The sequence below is a fragment of the Populus alba genome, chromosome 1, assembly GCF_005239225.2.
Source record: "Populus alba chromosome 1, ASM523922v2, whole genome shotgun sequence".
Taxonomy (NCBI): Eukaryota; Viridiplantae; Streptophyta; class Magnoliopsida; order Malpighiales; family Salicaceae; genus Populus; species Populus alba.
Window position 1 is genome coordinate 5,185,478 of NC_133284.1, and position 27,943 is coordinate 5,213,420.

Consider the following 27,943-nt stretch of genomic DNA (forward strand, 5'->3'; position numbering starts at 1 on the left):
TTCTTGTCAGACATTCATAAAAAATAATTAAAAAATATTTTTAAAAGATATCTTTGTCAAAAACCTCTACTTATTTTAAACCGATTATGTATGCTCTCAACCATAAATGGAATTATTTTTAAACAATAAAAAAATATAAAATATATTTTTAATATCCCTTTTTTGTTCCTTTCAGATTTTCAATAAAACTAATGTCAAATTGGTCTTCAATTTTGCAAATAGCATTCCATCAAGCATTTTATGCAAACTAGAATGAGTTTTTTTGACATTGAGCTCGTCTTTATATTATCACGTCCGTACACAACGTCACTCACTTGCTCAATTCACGCACTCAAATTGCACAAAGACAACATGATCCAAACATATTCCATAACCACAACCAAAACACACATGATTTCTAGATTAATTTTCAAAACCAAACATGTTTATCTAAATTTTATTCATCAACATCACACACCGTTATGGCTCATGCTAAAATTCCTTTTAAAAAAAATCCAAGATGCTCTTAAAAATAGAAAATACATGTGCGTGTGTGGGTGTTGTAGACAAGCTAGCTAGCATGTCTCCACACATCGTGATAGGTAAACTCCACGCAGGGATGAGTGTGAATTGGTAGGAAGAGCAACTCTAAGAGTATGTCTGTCAATTTAGTAGTGGTTTTTTTTAAATAATTTTTTGTATTGAAATCATGTTAATGATGATATTTTTTTATTTTTTAAAAATTATTTTTAACATCAGTATATTAAACGGATCCAAAATATATAAATCATATTAAATTTTAACAAAAAATAAAAATTTTAAATTTTTTAAAAATATAATTTACATCGTGTCCAAGCGGTCTAACTTACATGCGAAGCCCATGCTGCATTTAATAAAGACACCTTTTTATCCAAGCACTCTTGTGATTGCCTAAATGCTATGCAATCCAGCAGATAAATATATTGGGAGACACGACCTTGATACAATCTCAGGCACGAATGCAAAACAAAATATTATTAGGTATGGAGCATGACACCATTGTTAGGTAAGATATGGATTTATTCTCGTCCAATTCTCGGTTGCTTGCTTGCCCAATTCTTCCCCTTTCTCTCTCACTCTTTATCTTTCCCTGTAACTTGTGCTTCGGTTCCAACTGTGAGGACTCGTCACTAGTCGTCATCCCCCAACTTTGCCCTAAATTCAAGTGCTGCCAAATCGATAACAACGTCATTGCATGCTCTGATTGTCAAGGATTTTGCTCCAAATGGGACCTTCCCTTGATTATGATTTACGACGCTGAATGTCAAAGCTTGGTGAAATTCCTTTCCAATCTCATAAGTTCTAACCAAATCCTAGCTTCGGTGTTGAATGAACCCTATTCCTGAATCTTGGTGTTTGTTGTTTTTGCTTTTACTTTCCTTTCCCTTTGACAAGGTAAGATCAACGCAGCGCATATTGTATTCAAAGTTGGATGTGGCCGGCCTTCTAAGGTTTGAAAGCGGAGAGGACGGGACCGAGTTAGGCAGATCAGCCGGCTATTCTCTTGGACTTCAAACAAGACTAAACACCAACTGTCCACTGTCCACTGCTGACCACCTGTCCAATGTATAAACAAAGTCTTTAGCAAGAAATATATCAGCATTGGCTTCGATCTTAACTTGTCAAGAAAATGCTGAAGAGAGATATCTATTTACCAATCTGCCTTTTGATCTGGACTCTGACCAGCAGTTGCAAGGACTAAACATGGTGTTTGGGACCAAGAAACACTCCGTTTCTCCTTGTAAACGGAAAGTGAGGGTTCATTTTCAAGGCAAATACTCATGGGAATCGACACTAAAGAATTGACAGTAGTGGTACAACACTAGGGATGGATAGCTAGCGAACCAACCCAACAAGAGTTCCATGCTAACTTTTTGGAAAGTCAAGCTCAAAGCCCTGCATAAATGAATGACAAACACAACAAAGGGCAGGCCAACAAGGTGCAAATTGAAGGCAAATTATCCTATATTTGCTCCGTGATAGCTGTCTCCAATCAGATCAAACTACTTCCAGCTTTTAACAGCACACTCCTGCTCCCACGTTGAGAAAAAGGTTGAGCACTTTGTGCTAACATCGTTGTCACTTGTCACTTGTCACAGGCAAACCCTATCTAAAAAGGACCCGACTTTTCATCTGTCCTTGTTGGTAGGCAAGGAGTGTGAGTCACCTCACAAATTAGGCAAGAACATGTTGTGTGCTCCATTTATACAGTAGAAAGCTTTATGAATAGGAAAAGATTGGTTTGATCACTTCCGTGTAAAAGAGAAGGGGGCTATGAGGCCTACGAGCCTGCCTGTTCTTCAAGACCCAAAACCTCTTTCTTCCTTTTCAATGTATTCCTAGATTATACAGTACTGGTATAACGAACCTTGGACTTGGAGTACTTTTCCTTCTCCTTAAGCTTTGCAGTTTCTCAGAAGAGAAAGGATATGCTCCACTAAAAGATCCTATTGACTTACCTGTGACACCATAACTTTCACTGTGAATTTGTCATGGGAATTGGTATATGCGGAGCAGACGGCTAACAAGAATATCTTGTACAATTTTCACCATCCATCTCATGAGTAAAAATTTAGAGACAAGTTTATCTCATTAACCGATTCAATCCAACCTCTCCATCCCAAAAGTTGTGGTGGACTAAACTGCTAGGGTTCGATTATGAAATTAAATTCAGGAAGGGGGAGGAAAACATAGTCGTTAATGCTCTCTCTAGAATACCCAGCAATGAGCTCAATGCGCTAGCTTTATTCATAGTTTTCACTTACTTTCAGACATCAGGTCATGGGAAAGGTATACCAAGGCGAAGTCTATTATCTAGGACTGCTACACATCCTCATTACAAGTGGAGTTGGGGCCATCTTATCAGAAGGCGCAAACTGGTGGCGGGTAATGATCTTGTGCTAAAAAACATGTTAATAGCCATCTATCATGATATTGCTTTAAGGGGTCACTCAGGTTCTGCAGTCACGGCAACAAAAGACTGGTAATGTATTTTATCGGAAGAAACAACAAAAACAAGGAAGGCAATTAGCAGACAGAAGGAGAAGTGACAGAGTTTTTGAAGTAGAAGACTTTAAAACTACAGCCCTACATGCAAAAGTCAGTACCACAGCACAACCAACACAAGTTATCAGCTAAGTATTATGGTCCATATACAATTATCGAGAAGATTAGAGAAGTTTCTTACAAGTTAAATCTTCCTTCCTCATCGACAATCCACCCTGTCTTCCATGTCTCCCAATTGAAGAGGAACCTGGGAAACAAAATGTTGCACACTAAATTGCCCGATTGTCCCAAGGAACCCACTCTGCACCCTCAGGCAATCTTGGATCGAAGACCAGTCAGAAGGGGTCAACAGGCTGCAACTCAAATCTTAGTCCGTTGGCAAGGGTTGCCTCTCCCTCTGAGGCAACACGGGAATTCATTAATGAAGTGGAACTCAGATTTCTATCATTCAACCTCGAGGACAAGGTGTTTCCGAAAGGGAGAGAATTGTTGCAGGTGAATTTGGCTAATGAGGATTGCCAACAAGAAGAAAACAAGCCGAAGGGAATATTTGAAAAGAAATGACCGTTGCTAAGTGAATAGTTAATCGCAACGCACCGTATCAGCCCAATCCTTCCTTCTATTTATGCGCACTGTTTCAATAACAAGTGTAAATTACCTGTACTGAGAAGAATGCTAGATTAACATTCAATTATTCTGATTAATTACTCTATATATGCTATGAGTTGTAACAAAATGAATATCGACAAACATAAATAAGAACAAGAATTAATCCAGTTATGGGTTCTTCTCCTCCCTCCTCTCCCTACCTCTCTCCAACTTCTCTGGCATCTTCTTCCTTTCTCTCTTAACTTGGCTAACCAAACACGAGCACAATCACTCCACTAGATTCAACCCAGATAGGAGATTTCTTAATTGAGTTTTCTCCGAGAGGTAGAACTTTTACACGTGCTTCAAGAAAGTAATTGTGTTATCGAAATCTGCTCTTCCTTTATTCTATTTCGAATGGAGTGTAGACAAAAGTTCCTTACTTTCTTTACCTCTGTGGTTTTCTGCAGCGGCTAGCTAGTGTCCATCATCAATCATTGTGTTAACCTATTAGCAACAATTATTTAGTCCTTTCTCATGATCACCGGCAAAAATCAGCGCATTCATACAGTACCTCCCATGTGGCATGATCAATCCAACTACGTGCCAAAAGGTTCAGTCCCCTGTTAAAATATAGGTGCAGTCTCTCCCTTATCACCAGAGGAACATCATGACAAATTCACAAGTTAAGGAAGATTAGTGATCTAGTCATGTTCATTAATTAAACAATGACACTCTAAATCCAAGATTTTTTCAGCGACAATGCCATAACTACGGTGAACGTCGCAACAACCTGACCCATGTGATGTGAACATGCCGATTATTGAATTATTGCTCAAATCATTGCAAGGATGATCTTTCTAACATTCCAAATTGCTCTCATCTCATATTGTAATGACAGATTTGATTGAACAATTCAATCAAATCTGTCATTCCTTGGCAAAGATCAACCCACATCACCTTTGTGCTCGCAGTACAAAAGATGGAGCTCGCATGCAATCTTAATCAGAATAGCGACTTTCACAACCTGAAATTTCTTATATCCTGCTGTTAAAACCCTTAAATGGTGGCCAACCCTCGCATAGAATCACTGCCGCCTAACATTCCAGCCTTGGAAAGGTCGTCTCCACAACATAACATGGAACTCTGGGTTTCATATCAACCAGTTCATTTCGGGTGTCAAAGTCATCCAGACAAAGTGCCCTCCCTGTCATCAGAGTCATTTATTTACAAACAAAACCTCCAAAGCAATAGCTTCTTAGCGGCACCTGCATTCAGCTTACTACTTGCAGAACGCTTTCCATAACCTAGAAATCCGAAAGTAAAACCCCCGAAGAAGGCAAGAACAAGAGCTCAACTAGGGATCCATCATTGGTTCTTCTCCTAGTTATCTGACATCTGAAACCATGATAGATTCAGGGATCTGCAACCACACGACAAGCACATTCTGTAGAGCTACATCGTATTCACCTCCAACCACTTCACTTGAACTATATATTTGCATACAAGTCGCCATTCAAATTGAGGAAACAATAAACAATATCTGACCAAGAATTTCACTGAGAAAAAGAACCACGAAGAAAAAAACTACAAAATCAGTCATGTCGACTACAATAAGACAGAAAACTTCACTGCAATACCCATGTCTGTATTTAGGAAACTCAAGGAGGATTCTCTCTAAACAACCAATTTGAATTGTGTTACAGCTCATAAAATTGCCACTAACCATAACAAACTAGTTAGTTCAAAGCAAGCACAACCTAACTAAAAACCTTGCTCTGGCACACCGCACTAACCCCAAGTCTCATCATATCCTATCCAAGCAATACAGCAAAGAATTAAGATACGATAAAGACAAATAACACGGCCTTGCTTTCTATTTCTAAGAACACAATCAACCAACCAAACAAACTAAAAGTCAAAATTCCCCAGTAAATTTCCTCCAAAACAAACATCATCACTAATCACCTATCCCATCACACCAAGCCCCCCCCTGCTCCCTAACCATGCTAGTAGTAAAATAACTCTAAAAAAATAAAAATTGAATAGCCACTATCCTACCCTTTATCCACTGGCTTCGCAGCAAGTAACCCCATCATCTGCTTCTGCCTCCTCATCTCCACAACCTTCCTATGCGAATTCGAGTGCAATTTGCTGGAGAACGTTGGACTATTTGCAGGTCGGTACTCAGGCACCAATCTACCAGACTTGTATCTCACCCCACAAGCATTACACAATGTTTTAGGTCCATCTGGACCTGCCCGCCATTGTGGAGTCTTTTCAACACCACAATGCTGACATTTTCTCCCCAATTTTGCTACTGACACAGCCGGTTTCCTCCTTATGAAATTTTCCTGACTCCACCAACACTCTTGCTCTTGGATTTCTCGAGGGTGTCTATTCTGGCGCTTGCTACGGGCCTTAACAGGCACGCGAAGTCGACAGTAACTCATAATAATGTTACTATTACTGCTATTGCCACTGTTGCTGGTGCTGCTAGTAGTGCTGTTTTCGAGCACGGAAACTGGGCTGTGGTGCTTGGGAATGCTGCCTGGCTCACCGGAGAGGCTACCGAAGCAAGTTTCGACTGTTGGGAACGCATCTTTGTTCGATAACCACTCCAGGTCTTCCTCTGCAAATTCCTGGGATAAAGCGAAAATGTCAACAAATAATCAGTAACTCAAAAGTCAAAACCCCCATATTTTGACAACATAAGAATGTCTGAGTTGACTCAACTGGTCAACTCAAGAACTCGGAATTAAACATGGTAAGAAAATTATAAGGATGCTGGCGGCCATGTTGTCTTTTCAATAGGAGTGACTGCGTAACAAACTTGCAAGACTGTAAATGACAAGGATAAATTTATTGGCTACAACTACAACCTTGTGAAATACAGCTCATAACGATAAAGACTACAAGTTGGCATTAAATGTCCAAAACACCCTTCAAACTGCAGTCCTGTTTCAAGAGTTCAATGTGGTCAAAATTCTCCTTTGCAAAACTGTTTGAACAAAAAAATTCAACGTGCACCATTATTCGAGGCCATCCAGTTTGACTCAGCTGAGCCACATCATGCCGAGTCAAAAAAACTCGGCCGCTTCCCGGACAGAGTCGCCCGAGTCGACTCATAACAGCCCTGAACCGAGCCGAGTCAGACAGGGTCTAGCCTTAGAGAGGGCGAAAACCGGCAGAGGCCGCAACTTTCGGCCTTAAGAACCCATAAAAGGAACACCCAGATAAAAAACTTACAGGTAACAAACTATGTTCCAAAACGTTGAAAGAAGCCGGGTGAAGGGCATTAGGGTTAAGGGAAGGAAGTGCCCTTCTGGATTTTTTGCTGTTCCTCTGGCGTTCTTCACCATCCTCCTCCTCTCCTATATCAGAACAGAAGTCCAAAAGGTCATCCACCATGAAACAAGCAGCCATGTCTAGAGACTCCATTTCTTCGAGGATAAAGAAGAAGAAACCCAAAAAGGAATTTGTTTTTAGTTTGTTTTCAGTAGAGAGGGATTTTTGGTGTTGTGAAGGAGAGAGAGAGAGTCTCTCGTTTCTTTTGGCTAATATTATCTCACGATGAACTCGAGGATTTTTTCCCTTTTTTTTTTCTTTATCGGTGGGAACGAGGGGACTTTTTTTTTTCCCGTGTGTGTGTTTATTTTTTCTTTTTACATTTCTTAAATCATTTTGGTTGATTTTGTAACGACTAGTGGGTTTGGTTAGGTAGGGTAAGGTATTCACTGTTTTTTTTATTTCAGATAAATATATTAAAATAATATTTTGTTAGATTTATTTTTAATATTAACCTATAAAAAAAAGATTCAAAAAACAAAAAAAAAGATTTGAAACTAAGAAACAAATTTACATGAAATAACGCTTTTCTATTTACCTCGTATAAAAACAAAAGTATGTACAGAAAAAGGAAACATGCACGTTCAAAGTGATAAGCATTGGCCCTGGAAAATAAAAAAAATAAATAAATTCAAGAATCATGAAATTTATCAACAACCCACCGTCCTTTACAATTTATATTCCCTACGCGTTTAGTTGTGCAGTAAGGTGTCGTTATTACATATTCAATGCAAGTGGCAAGGGAGTTTGCTCCTTACACTATCATTTAAGACTTTGTTTTTAAGAAAGTTTGCTAGCAAAATAATTTTCACGAATATATAATTATATCTTAATCAAAGAATATTCTAGTTTTGATATAAAAATATATCCCAACGTGACTTTATTCCTAAAAAAAACACAGTAAATTTTATGCTTCCCAGATTAGCTTTCAATACGGGCATAAACGTAAATAAGGTAAAAAGGGAGTGCATTAGGGTAAGAAAAGATACTTCTTGATAGTTAAAAAGATACGTTCCTTTTTAAAAAAAAATTATTCTGATATAATAATATTAAAAATAAATTAAAAAAATAAAAAAATAAATATTATTTTAATAATATTTTTAATAAAAGACACTTTAGAAAAAATAACACTAAAAAAAAAAGATGGGGGGCCGCTTACGCAACGGGCAGGCCTAAAATGCGACGGTCATTACAATGCGTGAAATGCATGCCTTCCAATAAGGTCCGCCGCCCACGTCGCTGGACCAATTACATATTGACACGCAGAGACATGGAAAATGAAAAATCCCCCAGCTTTTGACCTCCCAGATACCGCACGTAGCGGCGATGATCCTGTGATCCCTCGACCAGGCACCTGCTCTGTACTAGGAACTGCAGTTGAATGGGTTTTGTGATGTACTTAGAAAGAAGTTTACAAATAAAAAAAATTTAAAATTAATTTTTTTAATAGTAAAGTAGAATTTGTTTTTCATTTTTTTTACTCCAAAATATATTAAAATAATATTTTTTATTTTATAAAAAATATTTTTAATATTAAGACATTTTAAAAATAAAAAATAATTTAAATTAAAAAAATACAGTTAAACTGCAATGTACAAATGGTATAGTTTTGAGCCCTTTGATTTGTTTTTTGTGGGACCCTTTTGCATGTGCATAAAAGGGGTCCACCCATTGCGCGTTACCCATTTGGGATGATGACAGGTGGGTAAGGAGATGGGGGTTGTCTAGTTCTTTCTTTCATGAACGCGAGAGTCACGTGCAATTAGTGAGAATCACTGAAAAGCTAGAACATAAAAATGATGTTTGTAAATGCAATGGAGATTTTTTTTTAATAAAATATTATTTTGTTTTTAAATGTCTTAAAATAATATTAATTTTATATTAATATATTAAAACATTTAAAAAATTCTACAAATTTTAATTTAAAATAAAAAAAACCTAATTCTTATGAAAAACAGGTTAAATATCAATTCTAAACGCTCTAGAGATTCAATGAATTGCCTCTGTTTTCGTTTTTCAGAATACTAATATTCAAATTATCAAATCCCCTTGTTCATGATTAGATCACGTGCTGCGCAGACGTAATTACCAAATGGTAACTTTAATATCTGAAACTAAACCCATCTTATTAGTTATATAACCTTTATCGCAATCTGAAATTGCATTCCAAGCCATGTTTTTTTTTATATAAAAAAAATATTTAAATTTTTTTTATATTTTTTTGAATTATTTTAAAATACTGATGTAAAAAAATAAAAATATATTATTTTAATATATTTTCATGCAAAATATTAAATTATTATCATATTTTCAAACTCTCTCCTGACATGTCCCAGCTAGGAAAGACAATGAAGGATTTTGTTATTTATGCCCGTATTCAAACTTAAAATAACTACTCAACTATACAATGATGAAAATTTTATACCCGAACACAACTTGATTAGATTTTAAGTACCCAACAACTATAACTTAGAGTTGAACCCTACTCAAAACCTAAATACTATAATTTAAAAATTAATCAATACATAATTAGTTTAATAAATATTTAATTTTTTAAAAATTTTAAAGCTATTTATTTATTTCGAGCCGGGTCACGGTTTTCAGATGAATATTTTTACCTAACCTAACTCAACTTTTTACCTTTAGTTTTACCCAAAACCGGATTTGAAACTTGATCACATCTAAAAAAACTCTTATCTGTTCGAGTTGGGGAGAATTTTTCATTTTCAGCACTAGTGGATCAACATATAATTCGTTGACTTTAAATTTTGTGCAAGTCGAGATTTTTTTAACTAATTTTTTTTACCAAAAATTTTTGCTTTTTTTTTTTTTTATATATATATATATAAAAAAAACATTCCTACAGGACTTGGGCACTTTTTAAATTTGATTAAAGAGAGCTTATCACGTTGAAATAAAGGAAAAAAGAATATTAAGAAAAATTCCGTTTGTACCAAAGTGCTTGAGGTCTCCGGTGGCCTGCCTGCCCACACAACTACTGGCATAAAGCCCAATGGACTTGTCCACCTTATAACTTTCAAGAGATCCATGATGACTGGGGCCCAGGTACCACGGTCCTCAATTTATGTTGTCCTCCTCATGTCCCGTGTGCTTCCTCCTGTATTCAAATTCATTTTTGATGCAACTACACCATTGCTCTTTTTCATGATTCGGTTGTTTTTAGATTTTAAAAGTGTTTTTGAAAGAATATAAATTTGTTTTATTTGCTTTAAATTATTTTTTATAATGTTTTTGATATGTAAATGTTAAAAATAAATTTAAAAAAATAAAAAATATATACTTTAATATATATATATATATATATATATATTTTTTTTTAAAAAAAAAACACTTTAAATGAAAAAATAACCGATATTGCAATATCTAACAGATGTTAATCAATCAATTCTCAAAAATAAATTATTTTCTTGAATGCATCTAATTGAAATGAACATATGTTTTAAGACCATGGTTCTCGGAAAAAAAATACTTAATCTCAATTAGAATATAAATTATTCAAAAATACCCTTAAATGGTGAAAAAAAACCTATTGTACCCAACAGAATTCAAATTTATTAATGTATGAATTAGCAATAAATCTAACATAATCAAAATTAAATTAGAGCCCACATCGAAATTTATCAAGACCAATGGGCTTTCCTCAATCGAGCTAGAGCTTGAAAAGACTGGACAACAAGGCCCATGCCATTCCATTCAGACTCTTTAACCGAAATAAAAAAAGCCTGGATATCCAACGTCGTCGTTTTGTAATAAAATTTATCATTTTATCTTATTAGACACGTGGCATACAGTACAACGTCCACCCTGTAAAAACACAAACAAAAATTCAGCTGAAATTTTTAACCGCTACACTGATTACAGCGGTAGAAGGAATGAAGAAGCTTCGCATATATAAACCAATCTCCATCGAAGACTAGAGGAGCTAACATGAATCTGTGAAATTTTTTTCTGAAGAAAAGGTGTAAAAGATGCAGGGGCTGACCCTTTCAAAAACACCACTAACTTCAAGTGGTAGCAGCACCAAACCTCCATTACTGCCTTTGGTGGATTCATTACCATGTTTTGCTTGCATTTCTAGAAAACCCATTTCAACTTTGTGTAAGTTTTTCTGTTTATTCATTTCGGTATCCCTTTGTGCTTCAAAAATTGAACCTTTGTAAAGAGGAAATGATTAAGCTACTTACTTGACTGGTAGTTTCTGTTCCTTTTCAAATGTGTGTTACCAATTAAGTGTAATAAAGTGGAATTTTGGCTTACTTGCTGCGCTAAATATTTTAGCTGGTATACCTAGGAGAATGGATACACAGTGAATTTTAGTGGAGCCTATCTAGGTTAAGAAACAAAAATAGCTTAGATTGTGCAAAGCTTTTATCTTAGGATGAGGTAGAGGATAAGAACTTAGCTTGGGGATACTGGGTTTATTCTGTTGTTTTTATTGTCTTGTTTTCTGGATGTTTGCTGGGATTTAAGGGTGGGTGCATGTATATATGCTGGAACATAAAGGGTGTGGAGTTGCAATTGAATGGCTCCATCAATCATGAATATTTGATGGTTTTGTTTATCTGAATGAATGATAAAATGTAAAGAGTCCAACTAGCCAGACCCTATTATAACATGAATGTGCTATAATGTTCATGTTTTGTCTCCTGTGCATTGTGTGCTATTAAGTAAAACTCTCCAACTCATACGGTCAGGCTGAAATAATATCGAGGTATAATTGTGGAGGCTATTGAGTGCCCCCTTTGGGTTTTAAAGTAGTTCATGGAGAAGCATTCTTCGTTGATGCTTGTGCCACTAAAAATTGCCATGCATCTTGTTAATATATTTTTATTTATTTTGTATGTATTTACATCATTTCAATTGTCAGTTATTTTGGTGTTGAGTTAGTGGGTAACATGTTCTTTAATAGTAAGACGCAGAGAGATCTCAAAGTTGAATTCCAGACCCGGCACATTCAGAGCACAAGCATCCAATGTTGGTATAGGATCTGGGGGCTATGAAGGCAAGGAGGAACAAGACAACCAGAAAAGTTTTGTCAATGGTCCACCTGGGGATAACTTACCTGAAATGTAAGTGATATGAAGAAATACTGATTCTTATAAAGCTACAATCTGGTAAACATTTGTGTTGTTTAAGCCATTATGATGCACTATAAATTTCTTTCCTGGAGATAACCAGTTTTTATGGCACTGCAAACTTCATGTAGACATCTATGATGAGTGATTTTGTATTTAGCAACTTTTGCATGCACAAATGGAAGGAGAATCCTTGAGTGTTTCTATTACATAGTTGCTCTTTAAAGTGGAGAGGGCAACCGTTTTCAGTTGAAGAAGCTATCTAAATCTGATTTATGAATATTTTCTGTTGGTACTGTATGATTCAAACCCCTCTTTCCCACCTATACCTATAGGAAGCTTAAGTGGCCATTCACTGTCAGCAATATGAAGAAAAGATGTCCACAGCTCCTCTGTTATCCTTTATGCAAATCACATGCTGTTGACATCAATAAGAAAAAAATCTTTTGGGGATATACCTAATTGCAATTTTGCTAGTCATTAGATTTCAAACGCAAACTTTTTTTTTTGGTTCAACAACAGTCAACCGGCTGTTTCTGAATTTGTTTAACATTGATGATCTTAAACATCTAGTCAGTGCATCTGAAGTCTAAATTGCCAGAGGCCTAGGATGGAAATATTTTAAGTAAGACGTCACTCATAATTCTTTCATGATTTGCAGTGTAAAACCACCCAGCAAAATTCCTTATCCTCTATCTATAGCAATTGTGCTACTTGGATGTACTTTGGTATTTTCACTTATTGCTTTCGTGAGAGGTGGACCTTCATCAATTTTAGCAGCAATCGCCAAGTCAGGATTGACTGCTGCATTCACATTAATATTTGTTTCTGAAATAGGGGACAAGGTAACCAGTTTACAGTTAAAACTTTTCTCTTCAATTGCCAACTAATTCTATGTCCGTGAGACTTTTTTTGATATATGTTTTCTAATTTACTCTGTTCAGTTCATCATCTCCTTTACTTTATTGAAGTTGTGCACACAATGGCTAGATGGCTTGACTTTTTCAAAGTATTCATTTTACCTTTTCTCTTGGTAGGTTTGTCAAAAAAGGTTTTTTCTTATTCAAATCTTGCCCTAAGGGAAAAATGTAGAGGACTTGGGGAGTGCAAGATCTTCCCAGGGAAATGAAACATGAAGTATGACCTAAAGCATGCAATCCAATTGCTCAAATTTCTTGTGAATTAAAGCAAAATATCAAGCTATTTATTAACATACTAAGGGCTTAAGGATACTTCTGGCATGCTTTAACTGTTGCTCTTTTCAAGTTGATTACAATTGCTTTGTCTTACATGATTTTTGCTGACCAAATAACCACTACTATCTCCAGATTTCTCTTCCATTATCTGCTCGTTCAACATTGCAGGGGAACTTCTTACTGCTGTTTACATTCATTCAAGAATATGACAGAAATTTTATGAACTTCTCTACAAAATTAAAGCAAACAAACTTTTGGAGCCTCCTGAAATGGTTAGGTATAAAAAAATATAGACAGAGGAAATAATTTTTTATCACATCAATTTTCCAAATTGAAGAGCAAAGAAAAGCCAACTGTAATTTGGTTGCAACCATAGGTAAATGAGAACAAATGATAAATAAAGTGTACACTCTGGATGTTTTTCAGCAGTCAGTGGCAACCTTTAAAGTGTAAAAAATATGTGCTACAAATGCGTTTGAATTGTCAAAAAATTAAATAAGGAATTGATGTTTAACTTTGCACATTTCCATGCTTGTGGCACCCCAAGCTCTAATGCCCTTTTGCGTGATCTGCATTCCAGCAGCTAGGCCTGATAACTGCTAATCTGGTATTCATTATGACCTCATTAGCTCCTGCTGGTGAGATAGATTCATTGGATTTGATCTTGTAGTCTTCATGAGTAATGAATACAACAGAAATATCTAGTTTGTTTTTCTGTTTCTAATTTAACATGATTCAAACATAAGCATCAGGAGTATACAGACTGATGAGTTAGATTCTTTTAGCTGATGTGTGGAAAGTTCTGGGATATGTTTTCTATTTGAAGAACCTTTGAAGTTGACTAATTATCTGCACTTCCAAATTTCTGGAGCCTAAAATTAACTCTCTCATGTATTGACAGACATTTTTTATTGCTGCACTCTTGGCCATGCAATATGAGAAAGGATTGGTACGTTTCTCCTAAACTTTCAACCCCTATTAATTCAGGATTGCTTATGTTATGTTTTTCAATGTTTGTTCTGGTTCAATTTTCTTAAATGTGGTCATAAATATGATAGTTTTATTCCCTAGGGGTGAATAGAAATCTGAAAACCCTTAGAAGTTTGCAGCTTGCTCCCACAAAGAATTGGAAAAATGAGAGACTAATAAGTGGGAACTTATTGGCATTGTCATTCATTTATAATCAGCAAATAGAAGTATTAATTTTTAAGTTAAGATTGCTGGTCGTTCATTGCAGATATGTATTATAGTATCTAGATATGATGATCCCATATCAGTTAATGCTTTCTTTTGTGACTAAATTTTTCTTTTAATCTCTCAAATCATTGACCAGGTTCTTCTGGGATCAATGGGTGCTCTTTCACTTATGACAATCTTGTCAGTGGTAATTGGACGAATATTTAATTCAGTGCCTGCTCAGTTCCAAACAAGTAAGCTATTGTCTTGGTAACTGTCCACTTAGCTGACTTGCTTGTGTTCTTTATTAATGACTTTAGTGAAATAGAAACATGTGTCTTATCTTGTTAGCTCATGAACAGCCCTGCCAATTGGAGAATATGCAGCAGTAACTCTTCTCATGTTCTTTGGGCTAAAATCAATAAAAGATGCATGGGATCTTCCATCAAAGGACGCTAAGACTGGTGACAAAAGTTGTCCGGAACTTGATGAATATGCTGAAGCTGAGGAGCTTGTGAAAGAAAAGGTAATCTTGTAACTCAGAAGCCTGAGCTTTTGGGGAATATATTCAGTTCATTCATTCAGAGTGAGTTGCAAAAGGCACAGGCATGGTTATTCTTGTTTGATGATTTTGGGAGATTTTGCTTTGTGTTCTTGGAATTTGTTTCATTTGGTGTTTCCCTAAAATTCATCGCAGCAGATACTTTCTTAATGACTACAGGTTTCAAAACCGCTCACCAATCCATTTGAGATTGTGTGGAAGTCATTCAGCCTTGTCTTCTTTGCTGTAAGCATCCATACTTTTATCTTCTTTTTTCAAGTTTAATAGTAAGAATTTCTTTTTCCTAATGGCATTTTGGTCTCACTTAAAGGGCCCTTGATAGGGAGAATTTAAACGTGGTCCTCTGTATGGTTTTTGCATGAAATGTTAGCTCTCGAAACTCCAATTGCGCCTCGCTATTGTTATTAAAATTGCAGCATAAACATTTGGATACAGTCGTAGATTTTCATTTTCATGCTTTCATATCTTATTGGCAACTTCACTGTGAGACAGTGAATGTTAGAAGGCATTATTTAATGAACCGAAAGTTTCCAGCTTCACCAAATTGTCATTGCTTCTAGGAATGGGGAGATCGCTCAATGCTTGCAACAATTGCTCTTGGTGCTGCGCAGGTGTGATTTCATGAACTGTTGACCATATGATATAGCTATTCTCTTCATAGCTGAGAATCAATCGCAGCATTACTTCCCCTTTTCCCTTTCTGCAGTCTCCATGGGGTGTGGCAACTGGAGCCATTGCTGGGCATCTGGTTGCAACATCCATTGCCATTCTAGGCGGAGCCTTTCTTGCAAACTACATCTCAGAAAAGCTGGTGAGAGCCGCCACCATGTATAATGGGTTATTATAAAACATCTCAACTCACATTCTGTATTCTATGCAACTCACTCTGCCTTTTCAACCAGGTTGGCTACTTGGGTGGAGTGCTGTTTCTTGTTTTTGCTGTTGCCACTTTTTTTGGCTTCTTCTAATGAGTTGGGAATCAAGAGAAATAGTTTTCAGGCAGCCATAATGGAGCACAGTTGCCTGCGGATGTTGGACAGCATTAGTTATTAGAAAAAAGATAGTTAATGAAGAAGAGCAAATTATGTGCCATGCAGCTCCATGAGATAGTCGTATCCATACCAAGACCCCATCTTAGGTCAGGTGCAAGTTATGTTGTGTGATAATTGAGACATTTGGAAGACAATTATATTAGAGAATTCGGTTGAGACTTGGAAAAACTGTATATTTTTTTCAGGATGCAGAGTTACATCCTTTGTTATGAGTAAGAAATTGACACTTCCGCCATTATTGTTTTTACTCAAATTTACATGAAACGAGTGGTTTGCTCTGTTTTGCTGTTTGGTCTTCACAAGCTAGGCCCTCGATCCAATGGCGCACACTAGACCAGTACCCCATTATTGTTCTCTATCCCAGCAGGTTATGGCAAAACCATGTTCAGTGGATTCGGATCTAAATGGCTAGTTATTATTATTATTATTATTATTAATTCGGATCTAAAAGGTGACAATGCTGTCTAATTTATCCATTCATTAATTTGGAAATCCAAATTTTGGCATTCCAAGTATCTAGTGTTAATTACCAGGTCACACGAATTAAATAATTCAAGATTCAATGGAATAAATTGCCATGGAAAACCCCCTAAAGATAGAAGAACAGCAAGAATATAGCACAAATAATTCAAAATTTAATAGCACTTATATGTCAAGTTAATTTCCCTATTAGAACAAGAAATTGAAAAAATTATTAAATACAAGAAATTTTTATAGTACTTAAACCATAACTAATAGCATTTTATAAGTTACATCGTGATTATATTAATTAATAAGTATTGTCGAACGTGTGTGGTATCGTGGTGATTATTCTTTTAGATTGGAATAGTTGAAAATGGTGTTGGTGGAAAAGATAAGAAATTCTTGTTCTTTATCAGTAAAAAAAAAATGAGAGTTGTTATCTAGTATTTTGATTATTAAAAACCCTAACTGATCTCAAAGTCTGGAAAAAAAAACTAATTGTATAAAAAAAATGTATTAGCACTTCTAATATACCTTATTTGAGGTAAATTGTATTATTTATTTGTTTGATCTAAACAAAAAAAAAAATTGTGTTTTCTAATTATTAATTTGTCTAGAGTTTAAAAAAAAATTATTTTTATTAAGAAAATCATTATCATATGAAAAAACTAACAATTCTAATGTTAACAAAAATAAATTGTCTTTATATTTAATATTAAAAAAATATATATCACATATAATTTCATAATTCAGGGATAAATGATAAAGCTGGAATTGGAGGGGGTATTGTCGAACTATACACGAAGAAGATATGAGTGAGCTTTATTACAAAAAGACAAAAAAACGAATTTGGATAGTTAGTTTTTAATTTTTTGAACAACCAATAAGTCAAATAATTATTCAGAATACAATTTGAGTAATTCTGGTAATATGATAATTCTTTTTTGACAACGTTATATTTTATTAATTTGTTATTTTTTTATTTATAAATCTTAAAACTACTGTACTTGTAATATATATTTTTTTTTATCTAATTAGTAAAAACTTTTCGTTGGGTATAATTTTGGATAATTAATTATATTTTTTTTTATATTGTAGGTAAAAAATATTAATGAGGTAAAAAAAATCAAATGAAAGGAAAAAAAAAACTCCAAATTGAATAAAGGAGAAATGAGTAATTCTAAATGAGGAAATAACTTACAATGAAGTTTATATTGAACGGTTCATATTGCTCTAAAAATGATCTAAAAAAATAATAGTTATCGTTATATATTATAATAATGAAAAAAAAAAAAAAAAAACATCTAAAGGAATTCTAACCAAAGCATCGTAGAAGCCACCCAAATGTGTATGAGTGGTCGGGAAATGTCCACAACAGCGAAGCTATCCAAATCCATTTTATCACAACTCTCTTCGATCAAGATTACATCCCGCAACAAGATCAAGCAAGGTTCAAACACAGGCAAATTAAGATGTCAACAGAGGTGATGTTTCTTCGCAGTCACTGTTACCACGTACCAGAAAGAACATCACCGCTCCTCTATCCTTGCACTTACAGTGTCTATGCCAGTATCAGATCAGACCACCCAGTAAGACTAATGAGGAGAAGGCTGACAGCACCTAAACTGTTAATGCTGCCACAAGTACAGAGACCAAATAGAAAATCATCACCGTTAGCAACAGTAACGGCAGCTGCTGCAGGTGTGCCACTGCCTCCACTTGATTTGACCGAAGAGAATGTTAAACAGGTGTTGGTTGATGCTCGAGCAGAGGCAAGTATAGGGATCTTTCTGGGATCAGACTTTCTTTGTTTTTCTCTTGTCTGTATGAGTTTGGCTAGTTTAAAATGGTAGGATGTGTGTTTGTTTTTGCAGCTTGGACAGATTTTTGACACTTCAGTGGGCATAACAGGTGACTCCTAAGGTACACATGGGTTTGATTTCTCTACTGATATACTCTCTCTGTAATGTTGTTTAAGGATGTAAAATTGAACATGTAACCAGGACAAGTTGAGCTTGCTGAATTGGATGGACCATTTGTGGTGATCAGTCTCAAAGGTAGGTTTTGGCACGAACGTTCCATGGTTCTTGCTAGAATTGGCAACTACTTGAAGCAGAGAATCCCTGTAAGTTTATTTATAGCAATTGAGAAATTGAAATGATACGGTACTCGTTCCGTCATGGCTTCTGATGTTCTCTTGTTTCCAGGAAATTTTGGAGGTAGAGATTGAAGATGAGAAACAGCTGGATGACAGCCCAGAAAATTTTTAAGGTGGTCGGTTCTAGTAGGTTGTAATAATCTGCTTTGTAGCTCTCCGTTTTGTGGCATTGTATTGGATTTCAGTGATTTCTTCGGGTGAAATTTAAAAAATTAACGAAAGAGTTGCGCTACTATTATGAATACACTAGCTACAGTGCTGAAAACGGCATCATTTCTTTTACATATATATATATATATATATATATATATACCAAACAATTCAAATTTTAAGAAATCACTTATGATTATTATTATTATATATATATAATAATAATAATCATAAGTGATTTCTTAAAATTTGAATTGTTTGGTTTATATATATATATAATAATAATAATAATCATAAGTGATTTCTTAAAATTTGAATTTGTTTGGTTTTTGGTGTTTGATGTATGTATGACATGGTCTTTAAATTTTATTTGTGTTAAAAAGAAGTCCTTCAATGTAGAGAAAGGAAGGTGAATCAAGAGGAGAGAGAAGTATTTATTTATTTATTTTTAAGTTTCTAGAGTAGATGAAAATATGTTTTGAGGGTTATTGAGATGATTCTAAGGTTTTGGAGTTAAAAATGATTTAGAAATTAAGTTTGGATGGCCAAATTTTTTAGATAACTTTCCTATGATTAATAGATTGCTAGAAATTGCATATAATAACGTGTTGTTTGCCACTATTTTTTTATTCTTATTTTTTTTATCCTAGATTACATGTGTTTGCCCAAGCATGTTGAGAGCAACACATGGTCTAATCTAACTCCTTTTTATTTTTTATGATTTTATTTTTTTTAAATATTTATTGTTTTCTCAAAATAAAGATTTTCAATAATAAATTATTATTTTGTGATTTTTCTATGCACTAGTTAATTATAATTAATTATCCTTCTAATAGAGGTTGATTTAGCACTTTTTTAGTATCCGTTTTCACATTCTTTCCATGATTGACTAAGCTAGTTTGATTTTTTTATAAAATAAATAACTAATCGAGTGTTTTTTTTATTGTTTAAAATCAAATATATCCGTATGATATATTTAAACTCAAACATAAAATGCACACATGGTGGTAAATACTATAAATTTCATATTCAATTAAAAAATATAATTAATTTTGATTTATTTTAATTTCATTCATGTTAGATTTTTAAATAGATTTTATAGACTTACTCACAAGAGGATACTCTGATAGAGAATCCTATATTAGAACTAACGGCTAATCTGTGTTCGTTCTACCTTTTCATTTTTCGTCATTTTTGACAGTTGCTCCAAGAACACGGTTATTCTTATAAAAATGAAGAAACGAAATGGTTTTTCGTTGGTTGGCAGCCTCATCGAAAAAATCTTCCTGGAAGGTTACTACATTTTACTCTGCAGATTCCTCGATTAAAAAGGGCAATGGAAGTCTATACAGGAACAGACCTGGTGTTGCGCAAGCAGGCCACCATCATCAACTAGAGTCATCATCTCCAAGGCATTTAGTTAATTGAGCAACGAAAAGCAAGCACATTTAGGAGCATCAGCTTACGATCAATTAGTTGAGTATCTGCAGAGCATCTCCATGAACAAGCCTCTGTTACGACCAGTCCTTGAAATAGTGTCACTATTGGACTTGGTTCTCATAGAAATATCTTCCACTAGAGCAATGTAAATATCAACAACTATGTATTTTTGCTAAGGAACAATGGGGTCAACTCCAACACCTGATGAATTGTAATTTCACTCAACAACATATATCAGCTTAGAGAACCACAAAAAAAGTCATCATTTCTCAAAAAATCATCAGATTGAATTACACTTTTTTTACAAGATTTTAACATGGCAAAGGTTGGTCTCTCATTTTGTCACCCTCCTGTTTTTCTATGTTACTCCCTTTTACTTGGTGTTCTATTTGCTTTCCATGTGAATGAGGGTTGAGGTCATTCAACTATACATTGATGAGAGTGAAACTCACCATTTGACAGCAATCTAACAATTAGTTTTTCAAGTCTTGCTGCTCCAGTGCCAGGCCTCAGAATATCAGCATCACCCCAAGCTAAGCATGTTATGTTTCCAGGCTCACCACCCAAGCACCAACCACCAGGCACCACTTCACCAGGATTTCGTCCCAAAACATCTCGGTCAATGCGATCGAGTACAGGATCATCTAACTTGAATTGAGTGGCAAAGGCTGCTCCACTCTGAATCATTGCATCAAATTCACTAGAATTAAGTGCGCGGGGCACCTTCTTAGAAGGCTTCTCAAAGGCTACATATTGTAAGTTATGGTTTATGACAGTCCTATTGAACTGACGAGAATTGCATATGACTGTTGGGAAATAATTGATTAGGGATGAAGGTGTATTTGATAAATACATCATTAGGATCCTCGGAAGGTTGTCCACACCCAAGATGCAGTGCTCTATCAAATTACGACTTACAAAGGAAAAAGAGGTTCCTGCAGGGAAAATAAACACTTGTGTTGATGAAAAAAATAAAATAATAGTTTGTCCAACAAGCAAAAGACTTTCAAATTAAAGGGAGAATTATTTCATGGTCATTTGGCCCCGACCAAGCTCATGCTAGGATATAATGCTTTTGTAAAAGAAAGGAGCAGTAAATAAACTTCATAGCAACATGCATGACTTGAGAAAGATCACTAAGCTCCATAAAGAGAAAAATTTGACCATGTCCAAACTATTGAATTTTACAATTATATGGGGTTCCAAAATTAATATTTTGAGCTACGACTTTCTCTTTGCTCTTTTATATTACCTTCCTTTTCATTTCTTATCCCTTTCCACTCCCTTCTTTTCAAAAACATAAAAGCAATTACTGGGTTCATCTGCACAAAAAAAACCCAATCACCAAGCTAGTTCCTGGAGATTTTAGACAGGAAATTTTATTGATACGCCTTCTATCCACAAAATAACCAGTTTAAATCTCCAAACTGGTTAAACTTAAAACTGCCAACTTACTCAAAACTCTTGATAGTAGAACTAATCCTCTTGCGAAACTCTTAATATAAATGACACACCAAACTAATTCCCCATCGGCATCAACTGAGGAATCAACAATGTTAGGGAGAAACTAAAAAGATCTTGTAGTTTTTGTTCCATCTTCAGATATGCCAATTCACCTAGCAACTAGCATTTTGGTTATTAGTAACCAAAGTTTTCCCATCTAATAAGATTAGACAGAATCCATCAAACTTAGAGTATCCACTAGGTTGATGGAAAATTGTAGGTTTTCTATACTAAACCACAGGTGAGTTAGCAATGAGGGAATTGGAGTCATCACTGGCTTGCTAGTCAGAAAAGTATAACTAGAAATCAATGGTTGAGAATCCTTGATAAGAGTATTATATCAAAGTATTCAGTGCGCTATTCCAGTTTTCAATAAGGAGCATGATGATCTGAGCTTGACTAGGTTCTACTACCGCTAACATATTAAAGTAATTAAGTTGATGGCTCTCTGTATAACTCTCCATCAAAGAACAGAGACAAGAGGATTATTCTTCCCTTAAACAGGATTCTACAAAGTTAAATTCTCTTTAAGTCTAGCTCCATCAAACAGCAGAGATGGGACTGCTGTTCTTTTTCCCTGAACGAATCCTATAACCTTACACCTCCAGGCTAATGCTAAAACTGAACTTCTAGTCACCACTTATATGGTCCATTTCACACATCACGGCACACAATATTTGATTGGGATATGGAGGAGTTATCCTGAGAATTTATAATAGTGCAACTTACATTGCCTGACATGCTACTGAGCAATAAAACTTTCTCAACGAAAAAAATGGGCAGGGAAAACTGGAGAACAACGAAGTATAATCAATAACATCCTTGGAATATTATGCAAACCATCAAAATGTCATAATCTAACCCATCTGGTTAACTACAAATTTTGCTTCTAATCTGCTATTCCGCACTAATTCATGCTATACCATGCTTGTTCCCAGTTCAAACTAGTTCATAGGCAATCAGTAGGCATGCTACACTGAAATATCTCTTCTTTGTCCATGACAAACAGCATTATGTATTAGCTCAGTGCAATACGCATCTAAAAGAACAATCAAAACAATAGAAGAAAACAAACCTGTAAATAGCCTGAAAGAATTAGGCAAATCTCGCTTTTGAGTAGCATAAAACATCTCAGATTTCTCCGACAAGTAAAGCCCCGGATCAACAATTATTGGCTTCAATTGTCTAGACCTGCAAAACCACCACATGCAACTTATAAATCCTTAACAAAACCAACCACATTAACATGACACCAAAAACAGCCAGTAAGTCTTAAAAGTCAGTTTCACATACTCTCTCCAGCCAATGTAACTCGAGTGATTGACAAAGTTGAGATCTTTAGGCAAATATGACAAAATGTGAAGAAGATCTACAAAACCCACAAAACAAAGACAAGAACTTTAATCTCAAAACCAACAAAAACACACATCATGTAATCCAAGAACAAAACTAAAAATATTTGAAAAAAGAAAACGCAAATGCCACCAAAAAAGTTTAAAACGTTTACCATCTGGAGTAACAAGTGGATAATCAGCAGCACCAAGATTAACAAACCAATCCCATTTCTTTGGCAACCTCAACAATATAGCAGCGCCATGAAGTGTGGCTGAAATGGTAGAAGACCCCTTTGGGTAAGCAAAATCAGCCTTCCCGATCACATTCACATTCTGCGCAGCTTTAAAAATAGGCACTGATTGGACACTAAGAGCTAATTGATCACGATCGGTTTGTGAAGCAGAGAGGTCCAGGTGGAGCAAGTATTGGTTTTTCGGGTGGTAAGTGGCATATAAAAGTCTAAGGACCCGATCCAAATCACCCTTGGACCCGGATATCAAGTAGGCGATGGAGGGTGGGGTTGGATCAGAAGGGATTTTGGTGAAAGTGGGTTCGCGGTTTGGGAAGAGATACGGGTCGGGCCGGCCATGGGTGGATATAGAGGAGGTGTTGAAGGAGTAAGAGGAGAGGGTGAAGATGAAGAGGAGGGAGAAAAAGGAGGTGGTTAGGATTATGAAGAGCGTGGTTTTGGTGTTGTCATTTGTGGAGGAGGAGGCGAGCGGTGGTGGTGGTTGTTGTGGGATTTGCATTTTCTTGGAAATGGAAGGGCTTTCTTTCGTCCGTGAATCTGTTCGATTTATCTGGTATTTTTATATTTGAAGGAAGTGAAGTGGGCCTGTGTTGTACGTCCGGGGTTTCGGTTCCTGGGAAACAGGAAGAGCGTATCATTTTTTGTTATTTTGCTTTAATCATTTTTTGGTTATAATCGATCTGAGTTCAAAAAGATTTGCTTCCTCTTTTAACTCATCACACTTGTACTAATCTTAAAACTTGGAATACATTACGAGAAAAAAACTGGAATCATCAACAAAAATTTTAAAGGTATAGTGTTTTCATTGTATATACATGTGAAAACATTGTTCATTATAATAGTAATTCTTTGTTTTGTTTTTTTTGCTATTCAATTTTTTTATATTCTTGTTATTTAACTCTATTTTTCTTTGATTTTGTTAATTTGCTCTGAGAAAAATAAGATTGAGTTGATTCTCAATTTTATAAAAATAATATTTATAAAAAAATAAAAATAAAAGGACTGAGATGGAAAGCAAGGGGAAATGTTTTTTTTTTCTTACATGCTATTGTTCATTCGGTGCCTTTTGGGAAAAAAAATATCTTGAGATTTTTCTTGGTTTTTATTTTAATTATTTTAATTTGAAAATTATATTATTTAGTCTAAATTTAAAAGTTTCTAATTTGAGAGAGAAAAGAAAAGGTTATTGAATGTTCACATTTCAATAGTAAAAGAACTTGTTTTTGGTCTTAACAAGTTTAATTTGATAAAAAAATTTATTAAGATGTTTTTTTTTGCTATTTATCCTAGAGTAAAAAAGTAGGTTCAAATTTTAAAATAATATTTTTTGTTTAACGTTGTATTTTTAGATCTATTTAGGAGTGTTTTGAATTGAAAAATGGGTTTATTTATGTTCTAATAATATTTTTAGATGAAAATAAATTTTTAAAATTCTAAACTCAAACCTTAATTTTTTAGTCATGATGATAGAATTTTTTTTTTCTTTCTAATTTTTATTTTTTTGAAGTTTTAACTAACACCTTTCTTTTTTATATATTTTGAACTCTGCATTATATTTTTTATATTTAAATTAATAACCTCTCTCTATTATTTTTAAATTGTTTAGTTTATTTGTTTTAAATAGCAGTTATATTTTATAATATTTAAAGAGATTATTGTAATTTATTTTTAAAATAATTTATTTTATATATGATATAAATAATTTGTATTTGCATTTTGTATTTATAAAAATAAAAATTATTTTTTTCTAGTAAGAAAATATAACTTCTAAGATAAAAAAGATAAAAAAGTGTAAATTAAAAGAAAATATCGGGAGTATATACTCATAATATAACCCTGGGTTCTTGACCCTGTCGCTGCTGGAGTTTCTGGTTTCCGGTTAAAGGTTTGTTTGGAGCTTGTGGGTTTGAGGCCTCGTGTTATTAGAGGAAATGGGTCCGAGATTATTGCTCTTTCAAAGGCTTCTGTTGGAGCCACTGAGGTATTGGATTTTTCCTTACAAGAGAATTTATAAAACATCAATTCAGCACCCTTGTGAAAATTGCAAAACTAGAATTACCATGCTTGAAATTGTTTTTATTGGATTATTACAACATGGGAGTCTAAGTTTTTCTTTCAATTTCTTTTGGGGGTTTTATCTTCGTTTCAGCTTCATGATTGAGTTTCATTTTCAAGTTTTTCTTTCAATTTCTTTTGGGGGTTTTATGTTCGTTTCAGCTTCATGATTGAGTTTCATTTTCAAGGTTGTAGATAGCTCTCATGAGTCAATGGATGCAATGGAAGCAGCAAAGACCTTGGCTCAATCAAGTGGTTCCATAATCGCAGTATCAGGGGCTGTTGATATCATTACATATGGCCACCAAGTTGTTGGTGCTCATAATGGAGTTCCCATGATGCAAAAGATCACAGCAACAGGATGTGCTGTCACTGCCCTCATTGCTGCATTTGTTGCGGTCGATCCGTTGCATGCTTTAGAAGCAACAGCTTCAGCAATGTCCATATTTGGTATTGCTGGAGAGATGGGAACGGACATGGCCAACGGTCCAGCTTCACTGCGAATGCACTTTATCGATTCCCTGTATAATCTTGATCAAGCTTCCGTATCTGCTCGTTTAAAGATTACCAGCCTGTGAATTGTGATGGCGCTGGAGGAGCTCTATATATGAAGATGGTATGTCGGGTTTTGAGCTTTTTATAGTGTTCATAGAGAAGTGATCGATCTTTACTACTTTAGCCACAATACATGTTTTGTATCAGGCAATAATCTGACCACTTATTCACAGTTTTCTAGAAAAAATGAGCTTCTGCATCTTGTGTAGATTCTAAAATGTTGGCTGGGACTGTTTGTCCGCTTCCCCTCCCTTTGGGGGAGAGGGATGCTAATTTTCTGGTTAAAACTTATACTGCGACGATCCTAATCTCTGGTTTGCTGCAATTGCTTATAAAGGAATTATTAAACTATTGAGAAACTAATAAGCTGATTTGATACTTCTTAGTGTGAAGTCTGGCATATTACCATTACTTTTTCCTGAGGCACTCAGTCAGTAAAGAAAGTTCATGAATTCCCTTTTTATTTTTGTTGTCTCAAGCATAAGCTTGGTCTTTCAGAAAAGCTTGGACTTCGTAGAGTTTTTCTTTAGATTTATACCCCCAGCTACCAGGTCGGATTCAGATGTCTCTATTGAACACAGATAAAAGTGTCATTTTATTGGTTTATGTTCTTGTTTTGCAATTTGTATAGCTTTTTTGGTGATATACAGATGCTGAAGAAGTAGGAAATCTTTTATATTCGCAGGGAAAATCAATCAAGATTTTTTTCCATATTCACACCATTTCAGTTGCAACATCTGATACATCTGGCAGTATGAGAGCCCGTTAACCAAGAGAAACCACAAACCATGAACACATTGATTTCACACCAACAAACCAGCATTTAATCCAATTGCATTTTTAGTATTTCAAATGGACAGTGATCCTTAGTAATGTCTGTGCACCATCGGTGCCCACCTGACCTGATGGGATAAGTCCTCGGATTTCACCAAATCCGATAGCATTCTTAAACTTGCCTGTTCCCCCGGTCACTGACAAACGTGACATTGCGCTACCAATCTTGTATATTCCATAAAAATTCAGGGCATCACCAAATTCTCCCCCTTCGAACATGGCTGTAAATGCCATCATCTGTGTGGTCCCATCTGCGGAACTAGCCACATAAACGCCTTGAGCTTTTCCCAGTTGCTGCGACCCTAAATCAGGGCTGTTGGTCAAAATGTCATCAATGACAGTGATTGTTCCAAAGCCTAGCCCCAATCCGTCTGGTCCAAGTTGGGTTTGGATCTGACCATTTGGGTTCTGACCTGCAAAAGTTGTACCAGACAAGCCAGTTCCCAGTGGAATGCCATTGAGACCATTAACAGTTGGAAGGGCACCATTGGCATTGGGGATGACCACTCCGTTTGGAGGAACGAATCCTAATGGCGTTGCAAAGGGCACTTGACCACTATATATATTCCCTAGCAAGCCAGTGATTGGCCGTGCCGTAGGGTTACTGCCCCCTAGAATGTCATGCATGTACAACTCAAGAGCAGGTTCTTCTCCAGCCGGTGCTGGGTTGATGGCAGCCACACATGTCACTGTGTGTAGGGTAGCAATTAGCACTACGATGAGAAAACATGGAGAAGATAGCTCGAACATCTTGTGATTTTTTGTAGCTAATGTTCGTGGGAGTCTTAACAGATTTTGTAGATGAAATAATCTTGAAGGAGTTTGCAACTGATCTGTAGTTAAAACTCTTTAAATAGAAGGACATGAGCAGACCGAGATGGAGTGGTTGCGAGGCTTCAGAGATGTTGAAGTTGTTGGAGTGTGTGTGTTGGGAAGTTATTCTGTTTTAGGTATATCTTCATCTTCTTTATTAGTATAGCTAATGCGCAGTAATGGAGTCTGACGTACAGTAGGTTCTTCAACATTATGTTCCCCCATTACAGGGAAACCATATTAGCAAGCCTTTCCATGCTAGTTTGGACCATTTTTATGCCAAAGATGAAAATTCCTGCTGCCCAGAGAGCGGATAACAGGATAATATGATAGTGCTTGTTTATAC

The 27,943-nt window shown here is 35.4% G+C and overlaps 6 protein-coding genes across 9 annotated transcripts; 3 read left to right on the forward strand and 3 right to left on the reverse strand.

The window, feature by feature from the left end:
- Positions 1-5,239: 5,239 nt before the first annotated feature.
- Positions 5,240-7,263, reverse strand: LOC118061323 (GATA transcription factor 1). Its single transcript, XM_035074754.2, has 2 exons — positions 6,862-7,263; positions 5,240-6,254 (listed from the first exon to the last, which is right to left on the reverse strand). The coding sequence occupies exons 1-2, from the start codon at positions 7,051-7,053 to the stop codon at positions 5,670-5,672; spliced, it is 777 nt and encodes a 258-aa protein (XP_034930645.1). The 5' UTR covers positions 7,054-7,263; the 3' UTR covers positions 5,240-5,669.
- A 3,587-nt stretch (positions 7,264-10,850) lies between these two features.
- Positions 10,851-16,277, forward strand: LOC118061307 (protein PAM71-homolog, chloroplastic). Of its 2 annotated transcripts, none has more exons than XM_035074743.2 (10): positions 10,851-11,079; positions 11,891-12,050; positions 12,718-12,901; positions 14,154-14,201; positions 14,586-14,682; positions 14,791-14,954; positions 15,150-15,215; positions 15,525-15,601; positions 15,697-15,801; positions 15,893-16,277. In XM_035074743.2, exons 1-9 carry the CDS (start codon positions 10,950-10,952, stop codon positions 15,761-15,763), a joined length of 993 nt encoding a protein of 330 aa, XP_034930634.1. In that variant the 5' UTR covers positions 10,851-10,949; the 3' UTR covers positions 15,764-15,801; positions 15,893-16,277. The 2 variants fall into 2 exon arrangements, with proteins under 2 accessions (XP_034930634.1, XP_034930628.1); XM_035074737.2 differs by having other exon boundaries at positions 10,853-11,079; positions 15,551-15,601.
- Positions 16,278-17,802: 1,525 nt separating this feature from the next.
- On the forward strand, positions 17,803-20,452 carry LOC118061286 (uncharacterized). Of its 3 annotated transcripts, none has more exons than XM_035074725.2 (5): positions 17,803-18,276; positions 18,358-18,415; positions 18,508-18,629; positions 18,712-18,775; positions 20,014-20,452. In XM_035074725.2, exons 1-4 carry the CDS (start codon positions 17,977-17,979, stop codon positions 18,772-18,774), a joined length of 543 nt encoding a protein of 180 aa, XP_034930616.1. In that variant the 5' UTR covers positions 17,803-17,976; the 3' UTR covers position 18,775; positions 20,014-20,452. The 3 variants fall into 3 exon arrangements, with proteins under 3 accessions (XP_034930616.1, XP_034930609.1, XP_034930622.1); XM_035074718.2 differs by having other exon boundaries at positions 17,804-18,276; positions 18,712-18,792; XM_035074731.2 differs by lacking the exon at positions 20,014-20,452 and having other exon boundaries at positions 17,807-18,276; positions 18,379-18,415; positions 18,712-18,895.
- A 44-nt stretch (positions 20,453-20,496) lies between these two features.
- Positions 20,497-23,913, reverse strand: LOC118061276 (beta-glucuronosyltransferase GlcAT14A). The gene is made up of 4 exons (XM_035074710.2): positions 23,263-23,913; positions 23,049-23,124; positions 22,831-22,946; positions 20,497-21,187 (listed from the first exon to the last, which is right to left on the reverse strand). The coding sequence occupies exons 1-4, from the start codon at positions 23,837-23,839 to the stop codon at positions 20,670-20,672; spliced, it is 1,287 nt and encodes a 428-aa protein (XP_034930601.1). The 5' UTR covers positions 23,840-23,913; the 3' UTR covers positions 20,497-20,669.
- A 1,261-nt stretch (positions 23,914-25,174) lies between these two features.
- On the forward strand, positions 25,175-26,328 carry LOC118061726 (hydroxyethylthiazole kinase; the record flags this gene model as incomplete). Its single annotated transcript, XM_035075276.2, has 2 exons — positions 25,175-25,321; positions 25,584-26,328. Coding segments are annotated over 2 exons (537 nt in total), but the record flags the coding sequence as incomplete, so codon positions are not given.
- A 209-nt stretch (positions 26,329-26,537) lies between these two features.
- LOC118061267 (dirigent protein 16) lies at positions 26,538-27,708 on the reverse strand. The gene has a single exon (XM_035074700.2). It carries the CDS (start codon positions 27,532-27,534, stop codon positions 26,791-26,793), a length of 744 nt encoding a protein of 247 aa, XP_034930591.1. The 5' UTR covers positions 27,535-27,708; the 3' UTR covers positions 26,538-26,790.
- Between the last annotated feature and the right edge of the window lie 235 nt (positions 27,709-27,943).